At 41.3% G+C, this 19,325-nt stretch overlaps 1 protein-coding gene across 3 annotated transcripts; it reads right to left on the reverse strand.

Annotated features, from left to right (window-relative positions):
* Nucleotides 1-279: 279 nt before the first annotated feature.
* Nucleotides 280-19,131, reverse strand: QTRT2 (queuine tRNA-ribosyltransferase accessory subunit 2). 3 transcript variants are annotated; one of them, XM_033146545.1, is made up of 9 exons: nt 19,068-19,131; nt 16,704-16,917; nt 15,607-15,662; nt 13,637-13,713; nt 10,495-10,704; nt 9,011-9,210; nt 4,748-4,899; nt 2,925-3,039; nt 280-1,021 (listed from the first exon to the last, which is right to left on the reverse strand). In XM_033146545.1, exons 2-9 carry the CDS (start codon nt 16,907-16,909, stop codon nt 790-792), a joined length of 1,248 nt encoding a protein of 415 aa, XP_033002436.1. In that variant the 5' UTR covers nt 16,910-16,917; nt 19,068-19,131; the 3' UTR covers nt 280-789. The 3 variants fall into 3 exon arrangements, with proteins under 3 accessions (XP_033002436.1, XP_033002437.1, XP_033002438.1); XM_033146546.1 differs by having other exon boundaries at nt 16,704-16,881; nt 19,068-19,120; XM_033146547.1 differs by lacking the exon at nt 10,495-10,704.
* Between the last annotated feature and the right edge of the window lie 194 nt (nt 19,132-19,325).

The raw sequence follows: 19,325 nt of genomic DNA on the forward strand, positions 1-19,325 counted from the left end.
AAGGCATGCCCCTTGCCAGCCACAAATCAGGGAGGGAGAATGGAATTTGCAAGAGGAAAATTGTTAAAAGCGTATTAAAAACCATGAAGATAGAACAGCTGTTGTTCTGGGGACTTTTTATCAAAACCACAGACTGAAGCATACAAGCCATAGTGCAGAATAAGGGTTCTGCACTGTGCAAGTCTATGAAATACTTTGGGGATTGGTCCCACTTGCAAAACATTGCTTGTGTGCCCAGCGAGCCAGAGGTCAAAGAGTTGCAAAGAGTCCTTTCTTCTATATGTTTCATCTTCTTCCCAGAGGCATTTTAAATAAAAGCCCAAATGGGCTGATATTAGCCGGTTATGAGGATGAAGTCAGAGTGCACAATGCAAGCTGACATTTTTAACATGATTCATGTGACAGTTTATATTCTTTTCTTCAGCTCTAGTGCTCTTAGGGTTCCTGAGGATTACAGACACAAAGTCATGATTTTAAACATCATGAATGGGTACCTCTAGAAATGTGATCTCCTCCTTTGTTTTCTGGTTCCTTTAACCCAGAGGTAGTCAAGGTAGTACCTTGAGGATGTTGTTGGGATGCCAGCTCCCATCAGCATGGCCAACGGTAGGGATGCTGTAAGTTGTAGTCCAACAACATCAGGCTGTCCTTGCTATAACTGGTTGGCTAATGGGGAAAAGATTCCAGAAGGCTTGGGCTTCAGATGACATGAGATTAATGGTAGCCAAAATATGGAGCCTGTTGCTTCATGGGTTCTTTTCTCCCTGTACTATTTGTGTATTTCTAGCCTCAAGGTGCTTGCATGCTGACAACCTCTCTCAATCGATCCAACTGGTCTTCTTTCAGAGCATCTCGCACAGAACAGAAGAAACCGAAATAGTGCTGAAAGTTATGCATCATAAGCAGCACACCAGCTAGCAACTCTTTGGTCTCAAGAAGGTGATGAACGTAGGCACGACTATGATTCTGGCAGCAGTAGCACAAACATCCATTCACTAAAGGGCCAAAGTCATCCTGGTACCTAAGTAAGAAAAGGAGCAGATATTAAAAGCTAAAAAAATAAAAATAAAGCAACCCTCCCACAATTAAAAAAAACCCTACACCTTGGGCACAATGAGGCAGCCACTAATCACTTATTGTGAGACAATGTCTGATTGCAAAGCAAAAAGTATTCTATACACAGAGTGCACTGCAAAGAATAAGATGGCCGATTCTTGTCCCAAGGGACTAACAAACTAAAAAGCATGAATATATTCTATGGAAACTAAAGATGGAGTTATCACCTGGGTGTCAAAGTATCTTTCTAATACCAGCTAGTTATCAGGGTGGGTGTAGGGATTCTCCGCTGGAATGCTATGGAGCCTGACAATGAATACTGCCTTGCCCCACCCTAACCTGAAAAGTAATGACTATGTTTTAATTACTATGGCAGGATGAACTTTTGAGGTGAATGGCAGACTCATTCTTTTCTTCATCAAGATAATGCTGCTATCTATCTGCTCTCTGCATTCCATTACAGGACACAGCAGGAGACCCATACACCACAATAATAAGGCAGAGAGCTGCAGAAGCACCACCTTGGCAAGAGGCACCCTGGAGCTTTGCTGTCAACAAAAACTTAGAAGCCCAATAATTTCTGGTGTGGGTGGACAGCCAAGAGTGTTCAAGTTCCTTTACGGTTTCATGGTTTTCACACAATATAAGCTAATCCCTCTAGCCTGTCCCAAGCACAGCATGAAAAATGAAGGCAATCATAATTTCTATTTAATTTTTAAAATGTTGACAAGAAACTAATTCTCCCTGCAATAAATTGAGCCAGGACATGCATACAGATGTGGAAAGCATCAAAAGTATTTAATAACATATCTGTTAAAAGAGATGTATTTTTTTCAACATTTTTTCCAACTCAAGAGGGTATAAGTTTACTATATGATGCTTGGTTTTAGAATGTATACATCCGTGGTATTCTGCATGTTTTCTAACCACTGGCCACCTGTAACATCATGTGCCAGTCATGGCTCCCGTAATGCCTGTTCCTAAGCCCTTTGAATATGAGCAAACATGAGGGGCAAAGAATGGTGAGAAAAGGGAGTGAGAGTCAGTTAAGGAAATATGATTGGTACAAGGGCATGAAGGGGATAGGGGAAATAATCAACAAGGAGCACAAGAGAGTGATGAAAAGCTGAATACCTGGCAAAGAAGGAAAAGGAAAGAATAGAAGGAAGCGGTTAGAAAGTAAAGCAAACTCTGACAAGTTGAAAGATTGGACTCAGAAACTGCTACCCTAACAGCAGCACTGGCAGTTAAGTTAGCCTTTACTGTGGTGCTGATATTTTAGCAGGGTGGGGGTAGGACTTGTCCTTTTTGTTGTGTTCGTGGATGAGCATTTTAGGAATTTTATATTACATACTTTTTGTTAATTTATTAGCTTTTAATTAATTTTATCTGTTTGTATTTTATCTTGTGAAGTTGCTTTGATATGTGTTTATTAAGTGCCTAACAAATGATAATGATAATGATCTTATCTGATATTGCCGACTCATCTACCCAGGAAACTGAGTAACCAGGATTAGTTTGGCATTTGGACATTGTGGGGTGGTTATTTATTGTTATAACTGTCCATTTATTGGTTGAGATACAGTAATAGTGGCATGTTCATTTGACTCTTGAGTGATTTCAGTTTGCTGCTCCTCATTCCCAATAGCAAAACCTCCGAAGAGTGGAATACTTATCTTGAGTTACTTATTGCATAAACTTAAATGGACTCAAAACTTTGCCAACCAGAGCATATTTACTTAGAACGAGTCCCACCATGTTCAGTAGGGTTTATTTCCAGGTAAATGCAGATCTGCTCCCTTAAGCAACAAGATAAGTAGTCCATGGCAGAAGCTGACATTTCAAACTAAACTCTTAAACCAACATACCTTTTTTCTTTCAAATTTATTTCAAATGAAGCAATTTCTTGAGCTCTGTGGATTGTTTCATTGTCTGTTTTTTCATCCTCCTTTCTCCTCGTATCTTTTTGCCCTTCTTTTAAGACTGCAATGAAACACAAAGTATTTCATTAATAAGGTTAAATAAATATAAAAAATATCCCCAGTCTCAAACACTTCAAGATGACTCTCTCATTAAAACACACATGGGCATTTAAAATGTTTAAAAGATAATCATGATATTGTAGAGGTAGTAAAAAAAAAAAGTGACAAGAAGAAGAAGAGGAGGAGTTTGGATTTGATATCCCGCTTTATCACTACCCGAAGGAGTCTCAAAGCGGCTAACATTCTCCTTTCCCTTCCTCCCCCACAACAAACACTCTGTGAGGTGAGTGGGGCTGAGAGACTTCAGAGAAGTGTGACTAGCCCAAGGTCACCCAGCAGCTGCATGTGGAGGAGTGTAGACACGAACCCGGTTCCCCAGATTATGAGTCTACCGCTCTTAACCACTACACCACACAAGACTTTAGAGGTAGAAGGGAGCCAACTACTGGTAATCTTATGGGGACTTGAAGTTCAAATTGCTGCATTTTAGTTGCTGTTGCTCAGCTGCCTTCCCTTTCCCACTCCTAAATAACCATAAAATTCAATGCTGCCTGAACTGCATTTTGCACACTGTGAAGTCACCAAATTCAATGGCTTGTTTTTATTTGGATGGAGTTCACAAGTGACCTGCATCTGATCCACACTCCACATTTGACCTGACAGCCTGACAGCTTGTTGAAAGGATTTCAATCAGAATGTTTCAACTGTCACAGTAGTGGTGCTTTTATAGATAAAAACAGACTCATAAGGATACCATCTGTAAGTTCTCAGCACACTGAAATGTTCATAAAATCACTGGGGTGGAGAAATGGTCTATGATGCATGTGAAGCCTATTCATCCTTTGGAAATTCTGAAACGAGACTAGGTATTGTTGTGGGTTTATTTCTTTTATAAATAAAAGACTATCTTCTATTTCCAAACAAGTTACCGTACTAAGAAGCACAGAGAGACTCTAAAACTTCTTATTCAATGAGAAAAAGGAGCCGAGTGTTTCCCCTTTGCACCTTAAATTCTATATGACTTATCATATTGTAAGTAAGGGTTCCGGAAAATGTGATAAAAGATATACTTGTCTGCTCTGAGTTGCCAAAGCATGAAACAAACTCTCAACCCTGAACCCATTAAGAAAGCCATCAGCTGCTCCTTTTCCGGCCTACATTTTCACACTTGCCCTGTCTGTGAATAGCAAGCCCTGTTTGAAATCTTTTGATAAAGAAAAAGTACAGTCCCTAAACTTCCTTCATAATCTAAGGAACTTCTGTTTTGATGGAAACAAAACAACACAACATACAAGCAAGTTTAATAACATTTGCAACCTTTTAGGGAAGACACCAGCAAGGTGAAGCCGAAAAAGAGCTCCTTAAAGTCATGGTTTGATTTCTTCATTAGTAGCTGGATGAGACTGAAGAGAAGAATTACTGTAATTTTGCACTGCAAAACACTAACTGTCCTAAGCCTCAATAACATATATGGACTATAAGGAATACTGTACCTAATAAAAATAGTGGTCTCAACTACGTCAAGCTTCATCTGAAAATAGCATTTCTTTTGTTATGACCAGTTTGTTGTTTTTCTGATGTCAAATGAGCTACAGATATAAGGAGGTTATTAATACTGCAGTACTGTGTATATCTATTTCTAAGAACTAAAAAAGTAATGCAGCCATTATTCCAGTATTCGCACAAAAGAAGTCCATAAAGACAAATACCTGCTGTTTCAGGATCTGGTTTATAATTGTAGCTGAAGGACAAAGCACTGCCCCGCTCTGTCACTTGGTAAGGGAAAGAACTCTCAAAAACATCTACACCTCTCTCAATGCAGTCCAGCACCTCATCAGGCCTGCCAATTCCATGAATCAGTCTGCAGAAGACATTTGCAAAATCATCACAGCAGAAAGAAGAAACGTGGACAGACACACTTTTTAAACCGTGTAAAACCCAAACTGTAATATAATAAATTAATAATAATAATAATAATAATAATAATAATAATAATTTATACCCTGCCCATCTGGCTGGGTATCCCATCTGGCTGGGTATCCCATCTGGCTGCTTCCAACAAAATATTAAAATACAATAGTCCTTCAGATATTAAAAGCTTCCCTAAACAGAGCTGCCTTCAGATGTCTTCTAAAAGTCTGGTAGTTGTTTTTTCCTTTGACCTCTGATGGGAGGGCGTTCCACAGGGCGGGCGCCAATCCCGAGAAGGCCCTCTGCCTGGTTCCCTGTAGCTTCGCTTCTCGCAGTGAGGGAACCGCCAGAAGGCCCTCAGCGCTGGACCTCAGTGTCCAGGCAGAATGATGGGGGTGGAGATGCTCCTTCAGGTATATTGGACCTTTAGGTACACTGTATAGGCCTTTATAGGTTGGCAGCAACATCCTAAGCAACTAACAGACTGGCTGAATATGCTAAATTGATTTATTGATATTTTTAATCGACACATTTTTTTAGAAGGGCGCAAAGTACAACATATATTATCTTCCATTTGCAACACATTCAATATATTAAAAGCACATTTCAAATTAACTTGCACCCCAACAATTCAAAGGTACTTTTTCTTTGGGCAGTTGTTTATTTAATCCAAGACCAGCATTAAAGTTTACAAAGTCACTTTCCCTAGACACACTTGGATTGAAAAGAATTATCATGACTACTGTTTATCATTCTGTGTAGCACCTTTCATAGTCCAAAATGCTTTACAATTTTTATCTTAATCATTTGAGTTCACATGCTAATGCTTGAGCTGCGTGCTAGTATGCTTTGTCTTAGCTCAGGATACAGCTGGTTCTCCCTTTCAGGTGGAGATGGGGAAAACAGTCACAAAGTGTAAACTTCAATTAGCACATAGCAGTTTGATCTGTGAAATCTGTGAAGATTCTTTTTCACAAGAGCTTTTCATTCAGTGCATATAGCATTGTAGCTGTTCCAATTAAAATATATGAGGCAGTCAGAGGGATACAGTGCACCAGCAGAGGAGTAAAAGAGCTTGCTCATTCTTTTTCAGACTGATACCCATGTCTGAAATCTATAACATGTATGGTTTGGGCATTGCTGTTTTCCAGAAGCAATAAAGTCTGCTTTGGCTTTCAGGAAGTCAGTAAGCATTCTGTGATCTGTCAAGATTTATACAGAAATACATGGCTGAAGGATGTTCTGTATAATATAATGGAACAGGGAATTTCTCCACTGGAACTTTTTATCTTCAGATGAAATGAAGGCAAAACCAGTATTGTTTCAAATAGTAAAACAAATAATCAAAATTTGATAAGGTGAGAATCTAAATTCTGTTCTCCTTCCTTTTCAGCATTAAATCCAATTGGGAGAAAAAGTAAAAACTATTTAAGAGTTCTAAATACCTATAAATATTGGATTCACATTAAGTTCGTTCATATGAGTGGGTTACCTTCTACCCAGTTATACAGGAAATATAATAAAGAGCTTGCTGGCAGCTCTAGTGACCTGAAAATCATGTTACATCAGAGGAGATACTATTATGTGTTTCTCTGTTTAGCTGATCTCTCCTGGATACTGAATACGCTGCAATTTCCCACACCATGCTGCAGTATCTGATGTAAGGTACAGTCCTGGTCTAATTGATTGCTTTTGCTACAGTTGCCTCATGATTTAGAGCAGGGGTGTGTCTCTCCAGATGTGGTTGGACTCCAACTTCCACTAGCTCAAGCCAGGATAGGCAACAGTCAGAGATAATGGGAGCTGTAGTTCAACAATATCTGGAGGGCCACAAATTTCGCATCCCTGGTTCACAAAGTATCATTGTGAGTTTTTGTTTGTGTAAAATAGTCAGCGAACACAAAACACACATTCACTGATCTAACCCAAAAACCGTTAAGTATAAGTCGCTTTAGTTGTGTGTAGCCTTAACCCAGTTTTTGCACTGACTGCAGGGTTGAATCCTTAGGGCCCTCTGCAGTAGGCAGTCCTAAACTGTTGTGAAATGGGAGCCAAAAGTACTTCTTGGAGTGGAGGGTGCAAGAAAAATACACTTACCGGTACTTGCCTTTTGGGACTTCTCTGGTTAAATAATATGCCCCCACCCCAAGAAAATATGAATTGCATTTCTGACATTTTGCACACATTCTCCTTCAAGCCCTCCAGATCACATGAGCTTTCTTAACCAAAAGTATTTTTTTCCTAAAAGCATTTTGCCATTAGCCAGAGCTATAATATCCCCTTGGGGCTCAAAAATGCAGCTGGAATCACCAATGCTTAATATGCTATTATTAGTTATAGCGATGCTAGACTCCACAAATTCAGCTGGCAGCTTTGTCAAAGACTGGGGGGTGTAGAAACAGCAGTTTTCCTCTCCCTCAGGAATAATGGCTGTGCTGACAATTGAACAAGCCAATCTAGGTCAATAAATTTAGCAGATGACTAGAAAAATGCACAGTACCATAATAAATTGTGACTTTAGTAATGACTTTTTTGACCAGGCTATAGAAAACTTACAGCATGAGCTGGGTTTATTTTTATGCTCCCTGGATAGGAAAATGCTATGCATTTAACATAGCTATTATACCAGCAATTAACATTTGAAGTTCCTTAACAACAATCTTTCTAACAGCAATCAAGGTTACTCCCAATTTAAAAACAACAAGATGTCTGTCAAAGTTTGACAGGCAGATTTTCTTCCTCTATCACTCCAGCCATCTCCATTCCAGGCTGAATGCAATAGTGAGGGGGGAGGGCAACTTTTGCAGAGAAAGTTGACGCAGCTGGCAGGTAGGCATAGAAGGAATGTAGGGCTTGGGTAAGAAGAGGTGACAGTTGCTCTCTTTGCCCATGGTCGGAAGCTTCTTGTGAAGCTTCCCACTGATAAGGAGTGGCATCACACCTCTGCTGATTCCCCTGCCATTTTGTGACTTCCACTCTTTTAAGGTCCAGTTCTTCCTTTGTTGTTGTTTAGTTGTGTCCGATTCTTCGTGACCCCATGGACCAGAGCACGCCAGGCACTCCTGTCTTCCACTACCTCCTGCAGTTTGGTCAGACTCATGTTGGTAGCTTTGAGAATAGAACGCAGCCCTTAAGGAGTAGAAAAATGCAGAACACAGCCACAAAATCTGCCTCCTCTCTTGCAGTATTCTGCCAGTAATTTATGAACTTTTTTATCTCATTTGAAAGCTCTGCCTTTTTTCCAGTGCTGAAAACAGCCATCTCCCAACGGAAGAAGGAAGTTTATTAAAAGGATATACTGCCAAGGGATAGTTTTTGCATTTTTAATGATCCTGATAAGCTCTTGGGGTGATTTTCTTCCACAGCCAGCGGAGATAACAAAGTCAGTAGTATTCTGCTATTGCAATTCCCGATTGCAATGAAATGCTGATCTCCAAACCACAGGCAAACACAAAGCAACACTCTTCCACTTACTTATTTTGAAAGCTTGAAACAAGACTACCAGAAAAATAGACAGAAGATGTTCATTAGCACTGGGGAGAGGTGCCCAAACTTCCTGCCAGGAGACACTGAAAAGGGACACGATGTCTCCTGAATCATGATGAATTGCAGCCTAAATTTATGTCAATCGCCAATTCCCCTCCTGCACTCAGAATTCCTCTCTCTGAAATATGCTAATTTCTATCTGCCTACAAACCCCTTTTTGGCTTATCTGTGACTTTATCTGCCTCACACCTGATATCAAAGGTTTCCAATTCCACTCTTTAAAATCAATATTCATGGTTGTTGCAATAATCTTACATAAACCGTTTTGTGAGATCCACCCAAAAAGTGGTACATAAACAAAAGATAACATATACATCATAAGGTTCAGGGGAGGTAGGGAGGCCTGGAAGGCCTGATTAGATTCATGGCCTGAAGTGCCCCACCCTTCCCATAATTTATGAAAATTTCATTTTCAACAGCACATAAAAAGTTGTGGTCTGGAGATATAATCAGCCAGGAACTTTCCAAATATCTGCATTATGTGGCTTTTGATCAAATTTACACTTTGGTCTGACCTGGGTTTATCTTCCGGTAACTCTGCTGTAACCGCGGACAAGAGTTCCAGCTTGGTCTTCCATGCCATGGCATTTCCCTGAAAGCCATCAAGCAAGAAGCCAGCTACCGGTCTCTTGGCAGTCTCCTTAGCAGATCGGAGCCTCTCCTCCAACACATCTCCACCTTCAACAACTCCAATTATCAAGCTCTGTTGCAATTCCTAGTTTGGAAGGAAGTTATAAATGTAAGATAAATACACCCTTTGGCTGGAGAAGAAGGTAATTTAAGCATGCAATCCTAACCCCTACTTGCCTGGAGGAAGCCCCACTAAATTCAACAGGACTCCGTTCTGAATGGACATGGTTAGGATTACACAACTGACTACCCTGTTGCACCAGCCTTATTTGGAGCAGATACCAAAAAGAAAGAAAAAGGCCAGTGTGGAGTATAAGGGTTAAATGAATGAACTGGGACACAGAAAAAAAATAATTACCATATCACTGTCCTTGTCCTTCTCCCCTTATCTTGACACCAGTTAACTTCATGGTACTTAAATGAGAGTTAAATACACATAATGTAATGGCCTGAGACTCTGCTCCCAATATTTTAAGGCTGATTCTCCACCCTATGATTGCTACTTTTTAAGAAAGAGTCAATACTGGCTGTGGCAGATTGGTTTCCTACTGCCAAGGAACCATAGAGCTCCTGGCTACCACTACCTTATGAAGAACCATCAGAATAATAAAAGAACTTTTCACACTTGTGTCAGGGAACTATCCCCGACTCAGCGCGGAGTGGTGCAAGGGCTCTCAGGATGTTACAGAGAGCCCCAGTCCCACCTTGCCAGCAGTACCTCCTCTAGCAGCGGGAGGAGTAGTGAGGCATCAAGCGAGGAGGGGGAGGTCTCTCAGGGGGAAAGGAGTCGAGGCTCTGGGGATGCACGAGAGACCTAGCACTCACACAGTTCTGCGGGCGATACAGGGGGTGCGCAACTTCTGTCGCCCCAAAGGCGTCATGGGGTGAAGCGAAAAGATGGGAGGCGGGGTTTTCGTATCCCTAAGCTCTTTTGTTGGAGTCAGAACCGGAAGGGACCATTCCCGGATACTGACACTGCTTGATACAGACATGAACTTTTTAGCTCTGCACTGTATATAGTTTGCACAATAAAAACCTTAAAGAAAACAGCAGAGTTCTGGCTGCTTACTCATGAGCAACTAACTGAGAACCTTACAACTTGTTTTTTCCAAAGTAAGAGAAAAGCTCATTCCCCAGCTCCCAAATAAGCATAATGCCTAAATGGCAGAGCAAATATCATTTTTGGGAAGCAGTTCTACAACACTAGTGCCTCAATATATTCACTAGAGCAGGGGAGAACCTTTTTGACTGTTCTGTCGATAAATATCAGACTTCAGAACTACTCTAGCTATTTTGCCAATATACTGTATGCTCCAAACCTCCCATGTTGTGGGAGACTTGAAATGGTTCAAACAGACTTAGCTCTTACTGGAGATTTATCTTGCAACTGCAGGCACTCATCCAAAAAGAACAGGGATCGATCCACAGACTTCTTGGCCCTCTTCTTAGATATTCCTTCTCCAACAGTGTCTCCATCTGATAGACACTGGAACCAGTCTGGCTGAATAACACGTTGGATGGCCATGAAATTTGATGGTGTCATTTCTATCCGCCCTCCACTTCCCCATACAGAAACTGACTGTCAAAGACAAGCAAACAGAGAGAGTTTAAACAGGGAGATTAGGAGATAATCAATGAGCGACAAAAATCTTGCTAATGGAACCCATCTTTTCATGCACTTGGAAACTCAAGGCAAAACTGCACTTTATAAAGAACATTGATTGCTATTAAGAATGGAAGTACCTCAAAGTCAAGTTCCTATTTCCTTTATGCTTAGCCCAAACTGCCCCATTCCCTGACTTCAATATGTTCATTACTCATTACTGTCAGCAACAGCCAATGATGTGAAGCAGAAGTAGAGAAATGCGCATTTTAATGACAGCAGGACAAATGAACAGCCAAACCTAGACAGCCGAACAAAGAGACTGGAGTGGAACTAAGCCAAAAGCTGCTGTTTTTGGTGGCAGCTTCACATTCTCTGTAAAGTGTCATTCCAACTTCTAAACTATGATCAGCAGATTTATCATCTGAAGGATGAGCATGTGAGGCCTGTATCAAGTTATAACTTCCACATGGAAAGAACTGTCAATAACAACACACCAGAGACAGTTTTTTCAGCTCACATAACATAGTGGTCTGGACCTTAAGTTCTCACTCTATGAACAGAAGGTGCATTCCATGGGCACAACTGTCCCGTCATAATAGAATTTCCTTTTCTTGTACCCCTCCACATGGAGGTAGTACACATCCAGCTGCTTAAGTTATGTCTATATACTTGTGTGAATCAGCCTCTGAGATCTGCTCTAAACTCACCAACAGAATTATAAAACTAATAAAATTAACATTAGAAAGATGTGATAAGATGTAATGCCAAAATGTAGGAGACCTCAAAGGTGCACAGAGGAGGAATTATTCACCCAACATATTGAAAAATGGACTCTTCCCCACAAAAAAGAGATTTAGTTATTTGAAAAGATAACCCAAACTATCTTCCACAGTTTGTTTGAGTAACTAAGGCTGCAAACCTATACACACTTACATTGAACATCTTCTAAATTTCCACTTTCTTCCATCTTGATGACTTGACTGTCTGTGATCTTTATTCCTCCAGCTCTAGCAACAGAAGGTCTCATTTTCCCTCAAAGGACTCGTCCTTTCTCCCTTGCTACTCCATATGCTTGGAACTATTTCCTAGAACACCTGTGTGATGCCACCTCTCTTACTTCCCTCAAATCCCTCCTCAAAACCCATCTTTTCAAAAAAAAAAAAAAAAAAAAAAAACACCCTTCAGCACAACTCCCAGTTTCATGGCCTTTTGTAACTGAGCCTAAATTTGTTTAACTGGCGCAATAACACACTGCTTTCCTGTTGACCCCTATCTCCACTCCTCCCCTGTGTTGAATTACAGTGGTGCCCCGCTAGACGAATGCCTTGCTAGACGAAAAACTCGCTAGACGAACGGCATTCGTCTAGCGGAAGCTGCCCCGCAAGACGAAAAAGTCTATGGGGCTGCTTCGCAAGACGAAAAATTTTCTTTTTTTTCCCGTTTAGCGGAGCACAGCTGTCATTGCCGCTTCGCTAGACGAAAAAACCGCTAGACGAAAAAATTCATAGAACGAATTTTTTCATCTAGCGGGGCACCACTGTACAACATAAATTGCAAGCTCTCTGGGGCGAGGAATATACAGTGTCATGCAAACTGATGGTGCTATTTGATAATAATATGCTGTATTGCAGCAGGAGCCTTTAACTTTGTATTCTGACCCAGTGTTGGTGTTATTATGGATGATTATTCAAGCACTAGGCCTCACTGGTATCACGTAGACCCAAAAGGTTGAGTTATTAAAGCTGCCATCACTCAGGACATATTGCAAACCAAAGTCACCTGCAGATAATTAAATGCAGTGAATGCGGACTAGCAGTTGTACTGAGCAAGACTTTACTGCTTTAGCTGCATTTGCTGATTCTTAATTTCAAAATTAAGAGAGACACTCAATTAATTTAGGCTTTGATACATCTGTTGAACAGATCAACAAGCATCTGCTCTCTTGGGCAATTACTCCAGCAATTACAAACTTTTCCATACAGGGGGAAAAAGTTATGTTTCCGTATTCACAACATGCTTCCAAAATCAGAATGTAGTATATAGGCATGGAGAGTAGATTTGTACATAATATATAGTATACCATACTTCTGTTTTAAGTCCTATAAAAAGGGTAGAAAGAACAAAATGGATGTTGAACACCAGGCTTAATTTGGTTTGAAAATCAAGAAAGGAGTTGTGTTATTACATTTCCAAAGTAGAAAATTTAAAAAGGAACACGGTCTTATGCTTATTGAAGGGTTGTATATATACTTTGATTCCACAGACAAGAAACTGTCTTCCTGAAAATATCACATTTAGACTTATTTAGCTGTTTGTTTTTAAATCATGTTTCTAGTCCTCATTGTGGCAACAGAAATGAAAATGTGCTGGTACTGTATGCAAAGGATTCTATAGGTCAGGCTTGCAAAACCTGAATAGCTGCACATCTCTTTCGGTCATAGTTTCCTACCAATAATTATCTTCCTGCTACCATAATTCCATGCCAAAAATAAAGCAAAATAAAAATTCTGAAACTGTCTCCCCCAACCTGCAAATCTTCTATAGCTGTCACTACTCCCAAACACTTCAATTGTAAGCACATTTACTCAGAAGTAAGTCCCACTAAATTCAATGAGATTTACTCCCAAGTGAAGTGCATATTGGATTGCAGCGTTAAAATTTGGGAAGCCATGATGGCTATGTTCTGCCTCCACTGTCTAATGCACTATGTCTCTGAATACCAATTGCTGGGAATCACAGGTGGGCAGATCGTTGTTGTGCTCATGCGCAGCTTTGGGGTTTCCCATAAGTATCTGGTTTGCCACTGTGAGTTGCTGAACTAAATGGGCCATTGGCTTGATCCAGCAAGCTCTTGCTATGTTCATTAAAGTACTGAAATGTCAGAAAGTTCTTGTGTCTACCATACCTTGCAGTTGTTGTAACCAGGTGGGGAGCAGATAACTGGGTCATGGAGGGAACAATATAGTACTGAATCTGGCATGCCTATGTATGGTTAAAAAAAAAGTTACCTTTTAGTATACAAACTATGAAACCTGCACTGATAACTTTTTAATACATTGCTTATAAGCAACTGTGATTGTATATAACTTATCACTTCCGAATAGAAATACAACAGACAATTCATTTCCCTAGATACTATAATATTCTCCTGACCAGCTCTGTTCACCTTCCAGGAGAGAAAGGGAAGGGAAGTGGCAGCTACAAAAGCTCAACTTCATAGGCTCTGGATTTTGATTTGATTAATGTTCCTTACAGTTAATACTGTGCTGACCCCCAGCCCAGAACAGAGCTTTAAAGGATAACAAACATAAAAATAAAAGAGTGAACTGCTGCAACAAGAGAGTGAAAGCTAAAGTATGGCCTCAAAGTGTAGCTCATTTATTGCTTTCAGTGGTGATGTCAGGGCAGGGCTTTGGTGCAGCAGTCCAGATCCCCACTCAAAAGAACAAGTATGAAGGCCCCCAAACATAGTGGGGCTGGCCTACAACATTTCGATGTAACTAAAGCTATGCATGTTACCATCTAAAGAGGGGAAGGGGATAAGATAATTAAGCCCAGAATCTAAAGATACCTAAGTGCATCACTGATTGCTTTCAAAAAAAATTAATATAACAATGAGCAGAATTTGCCAGAACTTTCTGAGAGAGGTCCTTCTGGGAAGAGATCCTTCTTGAAGTGTAGGGCAATTAAGATTCCCAGCTTAACTGCAATTCTGTGAGGCTCTGGTACTTTAATGCCTTACAAAAAAACACTCCTGTGCTTTCTGTTAAATTAAATATAATACTAAAGGTGGATTAGTGATCAACATGCTACATAAGGTATTATTAAACAGCTTTAAAAACCACTTTAAAAGTTTTAGATGTTCTACCAAAAGGAAGTCAGGAGTTTTATCCTTGTAGTTGACTAAAGATATGATGGCAGAGCATTCAAAACTCCCCAGATACACAATGTTTTCATATCCCATGCCTGCTAAACTGACCTTATTAATTCAATCTGAGTTATAATTCCGAGAAACCTTTTGGTGTATATAGTGCTTTAAAATCTATTTCATAGTGTCCTCACTTCCTGGCAGGTTGGCCACTTGCAGTGGCCAACATATAGAAAATCAGTTGACCAATGTGTGAACACATAAACAAACAATAGCAAACTGGGTTTGCACTCGTGTGCAACACTGATTTTGCCTGCAATAAGCTCCTTATACAAACATATAGCTATAATTTGTGAGCATCAATATGGTGGAATATAAAGGCACAGTGCAATCTAGTCTCTGCTTGTCAGTGGTTTATAGGACTATTATGCCTTAATCCATGGATTGCCAAACTTTTTGGATTAGTGGGCACATTTGGAATTTTGAGAAAGTGCCATGCAGGCCAGTCACAAAATGGCTGTTGTTGGGGTGGGGCATAACATATCTGCCATTATCGAAAAGTGCAGAAAAAGAGCTAGGACCACGAAATGTTAAAGCATGCCCCCTCCAACAGCTGTCCTGCTAATGGGGAAAAGGCACCTACATCAACCATCGCCATGGTTTGCTCTTTGCACATCTCCTTTATTCAGAACAGGTGGGTGTCCAATGAAATGTGGGCTTGTTTAACATGGCATGCCCAATGTAGGAAAGGTTGAGCCAGTGCAAACAGGAACTGAGCAGGTACAGCAGTCTTTGTGCATTGTGGATCTATGAGGGGATATTTACTAAAACCTTTCATGAGTGCCATAGGAGGTACTGGTGGGCACACTACCATTTGAACATGCTGCGTTGGTGATCCTTGCCTAAATCTAATACATTCCATCCAATTTCAAATACAATTTCCAATACTGTACTGCATATTATATTCCATATTCCAGCGTCCCACTGTATTATGGTAATACTATTACCTATGAACTTTCCAGTTCCTTCTTTATATTCCGCCAAGACCTCATGAAGTTCTGCCCTGCAACCAAACAGAGAACAAATTAGACCATTGGGGAAAACCCTTTTCAGTCCTGTGAATTCTATGTCTGAAGTAAAGCTTTGCTTTAAATGAGTATATAAGGGAAATCACACTACTGAATATAAAATGTTAACTGCATATAAGCTGTCTATATACAAGATACAGTGGTACCTCTGGTTATGTACTTAATTCGTTCCGGAGGTCCGTTCTTAACCTGAAACTGTTTTTAACCTGAAGCACCACTTTAGCTAATGGGACCTCCCGCTGCCGCTGCGCCATCAGAGCACGATTTCTGTTCTTATCCTGAAGCAAAGTTCTTAACCTGAAGTGTTATTTCTGGGTTAGCAGAGTATGTAACCTGAAGCGTATGTAACCCGAGGTACCACTGTATCCACAAAACACCAGCAGGTGACTGACTGTTTAACTGTCACATCACATTGTCTTAAAACAGAGGTAGCTCTGGAAATGAGGTTTTCTCTTTATATATAGAAACGGGATTGGAAAATGGTAGGATTTGACTGGTCAAGTCAGTGGACATTCTTTCTCATTTCATTTAACCAATGTAGTGGCCTGACTGGGAGGAAGGGAGAAAATTCCACTCAGTGATTGACTGGAGAGATGCCTTAGTTGCAAATAAAAGGGCAGTCTCAAGCCACAGTCAAGACCAGAAAGTGGATCAGTCAGAAGTTGATTAGCTATGCAGCAACTTGACTCATACAGGGTCACAGCGAATAAGCTTCCTGCTGTCAGGTGGTTAGAGGTGATACACACTTATCTATAGAGTCCTATTGAGTTCATTGTTTACTACAGCATAGATATGTACAAGATTGCCCTGTTGGAATCTGATTCTATCACATCTGCGAGGACAAAAAAGCAACAACATTATGCAATCAAAGATACACTACAAAAGAAACATGATCTAGTGATGCATAGTCTGCCTTGGCCTCATACAGCTGAACGAGCACAATTTAAGGTGCAGTTTTACACATAAAGGCCTAAATGACATGGATCCAAATTTTAACAGAAGAAAAATGCACTCACAATGCTGGAAGTGGAAGTTGTATAACTACAGGAATATCTTGGACCAACTGTAGATTGTCATGTGTCAGGTGTGGTGCTGATCCCGTTTTGGTGTAAAGCAGACAACCTGGAATCTCCATAGATTGAATCCCTTTCCTACCAAGATTTGTCAGCATGCCAAGACGACAGCCACCAACTACTTTGGAGAGGCAAAATTTCATCTTCATTAACACAACTGAAAGAGAGTAGCAAATTCACACAGCCATATTTATCATGCAATACTTGCAACGATGTGCAGGGATAGTTCAATAATAAAGAACATGCTTTGCATGCAAAAAGTCCCAGGTTCAACCCCAACATCTCCTGATAGGACTTTGGGAAAAAACCCATTTGAAACATTAGAGAGCTGCTGCCAGTCACTGTAGTGACAATCTTGAACTAGATAGATCAGTGGTCCGAGTAGGTATAAAGCATATTTTTATTTCCCTAATTATCTAATTTTCACAATATCCATTTGGAAACTATTTGAACATCTAATTTCTCCAAACTACTATGGCATAAAGACGAAGATATTATCACTAGGAAATCCTTCTGAGTAACAGAAACTGAAATAAATGAGAAGTGTGCAAGAACACAGAATTGCATCTTAGAATGTTTGTTGTGAAATTCATTTTTCAAGCAGGAACCTACTTCATCATTTACTAAGGGTGAAGGTGTTGGCTAAGGGGTTAAAGGTAAAGGGACCCCTGACCATTAGGTCCAGTCGTGTCCGACTCTGGGGTTGCGGCTCTCATCTCGCTCTATAGGCCAAGGAAGCCGGTGTTTGTCCGCAAACAGCTTCTGGGTCATGTGGCCAGCATGACAAAGCCGCTTCTGGCGAACCAGAGCAGCGCTCGTTTACCTTACCGCCGGAGCAGTCCCTATTTATCTACTTGCACTTTGACGTGCTTTCGAACTGCTAGGTGGGCAGGAGCTGGGACCGAGCAATGGGAGCTCACTCCGACGTGGGGATTCGAACTGCCGACCTTCTGATCAGCAAGCCCTAGACTCTGTGGTTTAACCCACAGTGCCACCTGGGTTGCTAAGGGGTTAAGATGTATTATTTTGGCAGTGGACTGTGCTAAGGTTGAAGTAAAAGGTCCACAACATGTTGTTGAACTTCAGCTCCCATCATTCCTTGTCATTGATGGGAGTTGCAGTGCAACATCATCTGAAAGGCCACAAATAATAAACTGAAATAAACTATGGAGCACAAATATCCCTAAAGTGAGATCTGTGAGTTCCCACTTTGAATATTATGTTAGAATTTCAAAACACAAGTTATTCATATTTCTATGTGAACTAGTTCAGTGGTAGCCAATGTGGTGCCCTCCATTTTGGGGGGCTACAATTAGCATCATACTCAGCCAACACAGCCAATGGTTAGAGATGATTGGAGTTTTAGTCCAAAAATTTGGCTACCCCTGAACTACCTCCAAGAGCCGATGTTATTGGAGATTCATGGCTAATCTCTCAATGTAATTTTCTGCTTCTAGAAGCAGATGTGAGGGTTGGGGGAGGGGGAGAGAGATGGATTAGGGCTATGGCACAGGAAGGAGTCATTTCCCTCATACTACAGCCCCAGTTCAAAGTTGCCTTTGGACATATTAGCCACAGAGATGGGGGAACATTACAAGCTTTTCTTTCCATTATAGCAGCATTCATCTTCTTTTGATGACCTAAAGTTTTAGCTATTATGAAAAGGGAGGGATGACATCTTTCCATCCACTTTATCTACATCAAACATTATTTATGCTCCTGTCTTCCCCACAACCTTTTCTTTTAAAAAGCCCTCAACACACACAGGATAGTCAGAAGTTCACTGCTTGCTGTAGTGCTTTAAGTGGAGGAAACACATAAGATTTCGGTGGTCGCACGGATTACTAGGAAAACTGCCTTTTCTTCATCTCCAAGTCCACGTTCTGTGTGGCTGGCATATTAATGTAAACAGTGGAAAACATGCCACGTAAATGTGTGGCACTTGATAGGTGTCTACGTAGTAATAATAGCGAAATATTCAAAATGCAACATCAACACCGGCAGAATCCCAGACTCGCCTGCTTCAGGCAGCAGGGGAGGACGCTCCTCCAAGTAAAAAGAGTGTCTCCTTGCGTGCGGTAAACCAGCCCATCTGCTGAGCGCAGCTTTCTCCTCCCCGAGGAGCCCGTTTAATCCCCCACAAGGCGGAAGAGCCCCACACATTTAACGCCCACCACGCAACAAAATGAAGGGGCTGCAGTCCAGTATGGTACCCGCCGCCCTTATCCCAATTTAAACGAAGCCAGGGAAGCTGCACCCGCTGGGCCACAAGCGCCTCACTCTCGCGCACGAGCTCCCACTCGGTACCTCAGCTTAACTCCACGCGCCGGCCACTCGCTTCCGTCGCGGTCCTTCCCTCCTTCGCGCCCGGCTCACCAATCAGAGCGGGCTTTCGTCATCACGAGGCGCCGGTTCTTGGGGAGGGTCCGGGTGCTACGCCGCTGTTGCCATGGCGAAGCTAAAGGACGCCGCGCTCTGGTCGCGCGCGGCAACCTGGGTCGCGTAGTTCGCTCTCGCCTTCTGCTATAGGCGCACGCTTGGGACAGGGGAGGAAAGGACTTCGTT

Source organism: Lacerta agilis, chromosome 4 (genome assembly GCF_009819535.1).
Source record: "Lacerta agilis isolate rLacAgi1 chromosome 4, rLacAgi1.pri, whole genome shotgun sequence".
In the NCBI taxonomy this organism is placed as follows: domain Eukaryota; kingdom Metazoa; phylum Chordata; class Lepidosauria; order Squamata; family Lacertidae; genus Lacerta; species Lacerta agilis.

Bases quoted from the DNA above. Each gene is read 5' to 3' on its own strand.
- QTRT2 (XM_033146545.1), bottom strand. From the start codon at position 16,909: ATGAAGATGAAATTTTGCCTCTCCAAAGTAGTTGGTGGCTGTCGTCTT. The intron at 3,040-4,747 runs GTATTTGTCTTT...GTTTCATTGCAG, and splicing joins ACCAGATCCTGAAACAGCAG to TCTTAAAAGAAGGGCAAAAA. The intron at 1,022-2,924 runs GTATGTTGGTTT...TTTCTTACTTAG, and splicing joins ATAAATTTGAAAGAAAAAAG to GTACCAGGATGACTTTGGCC.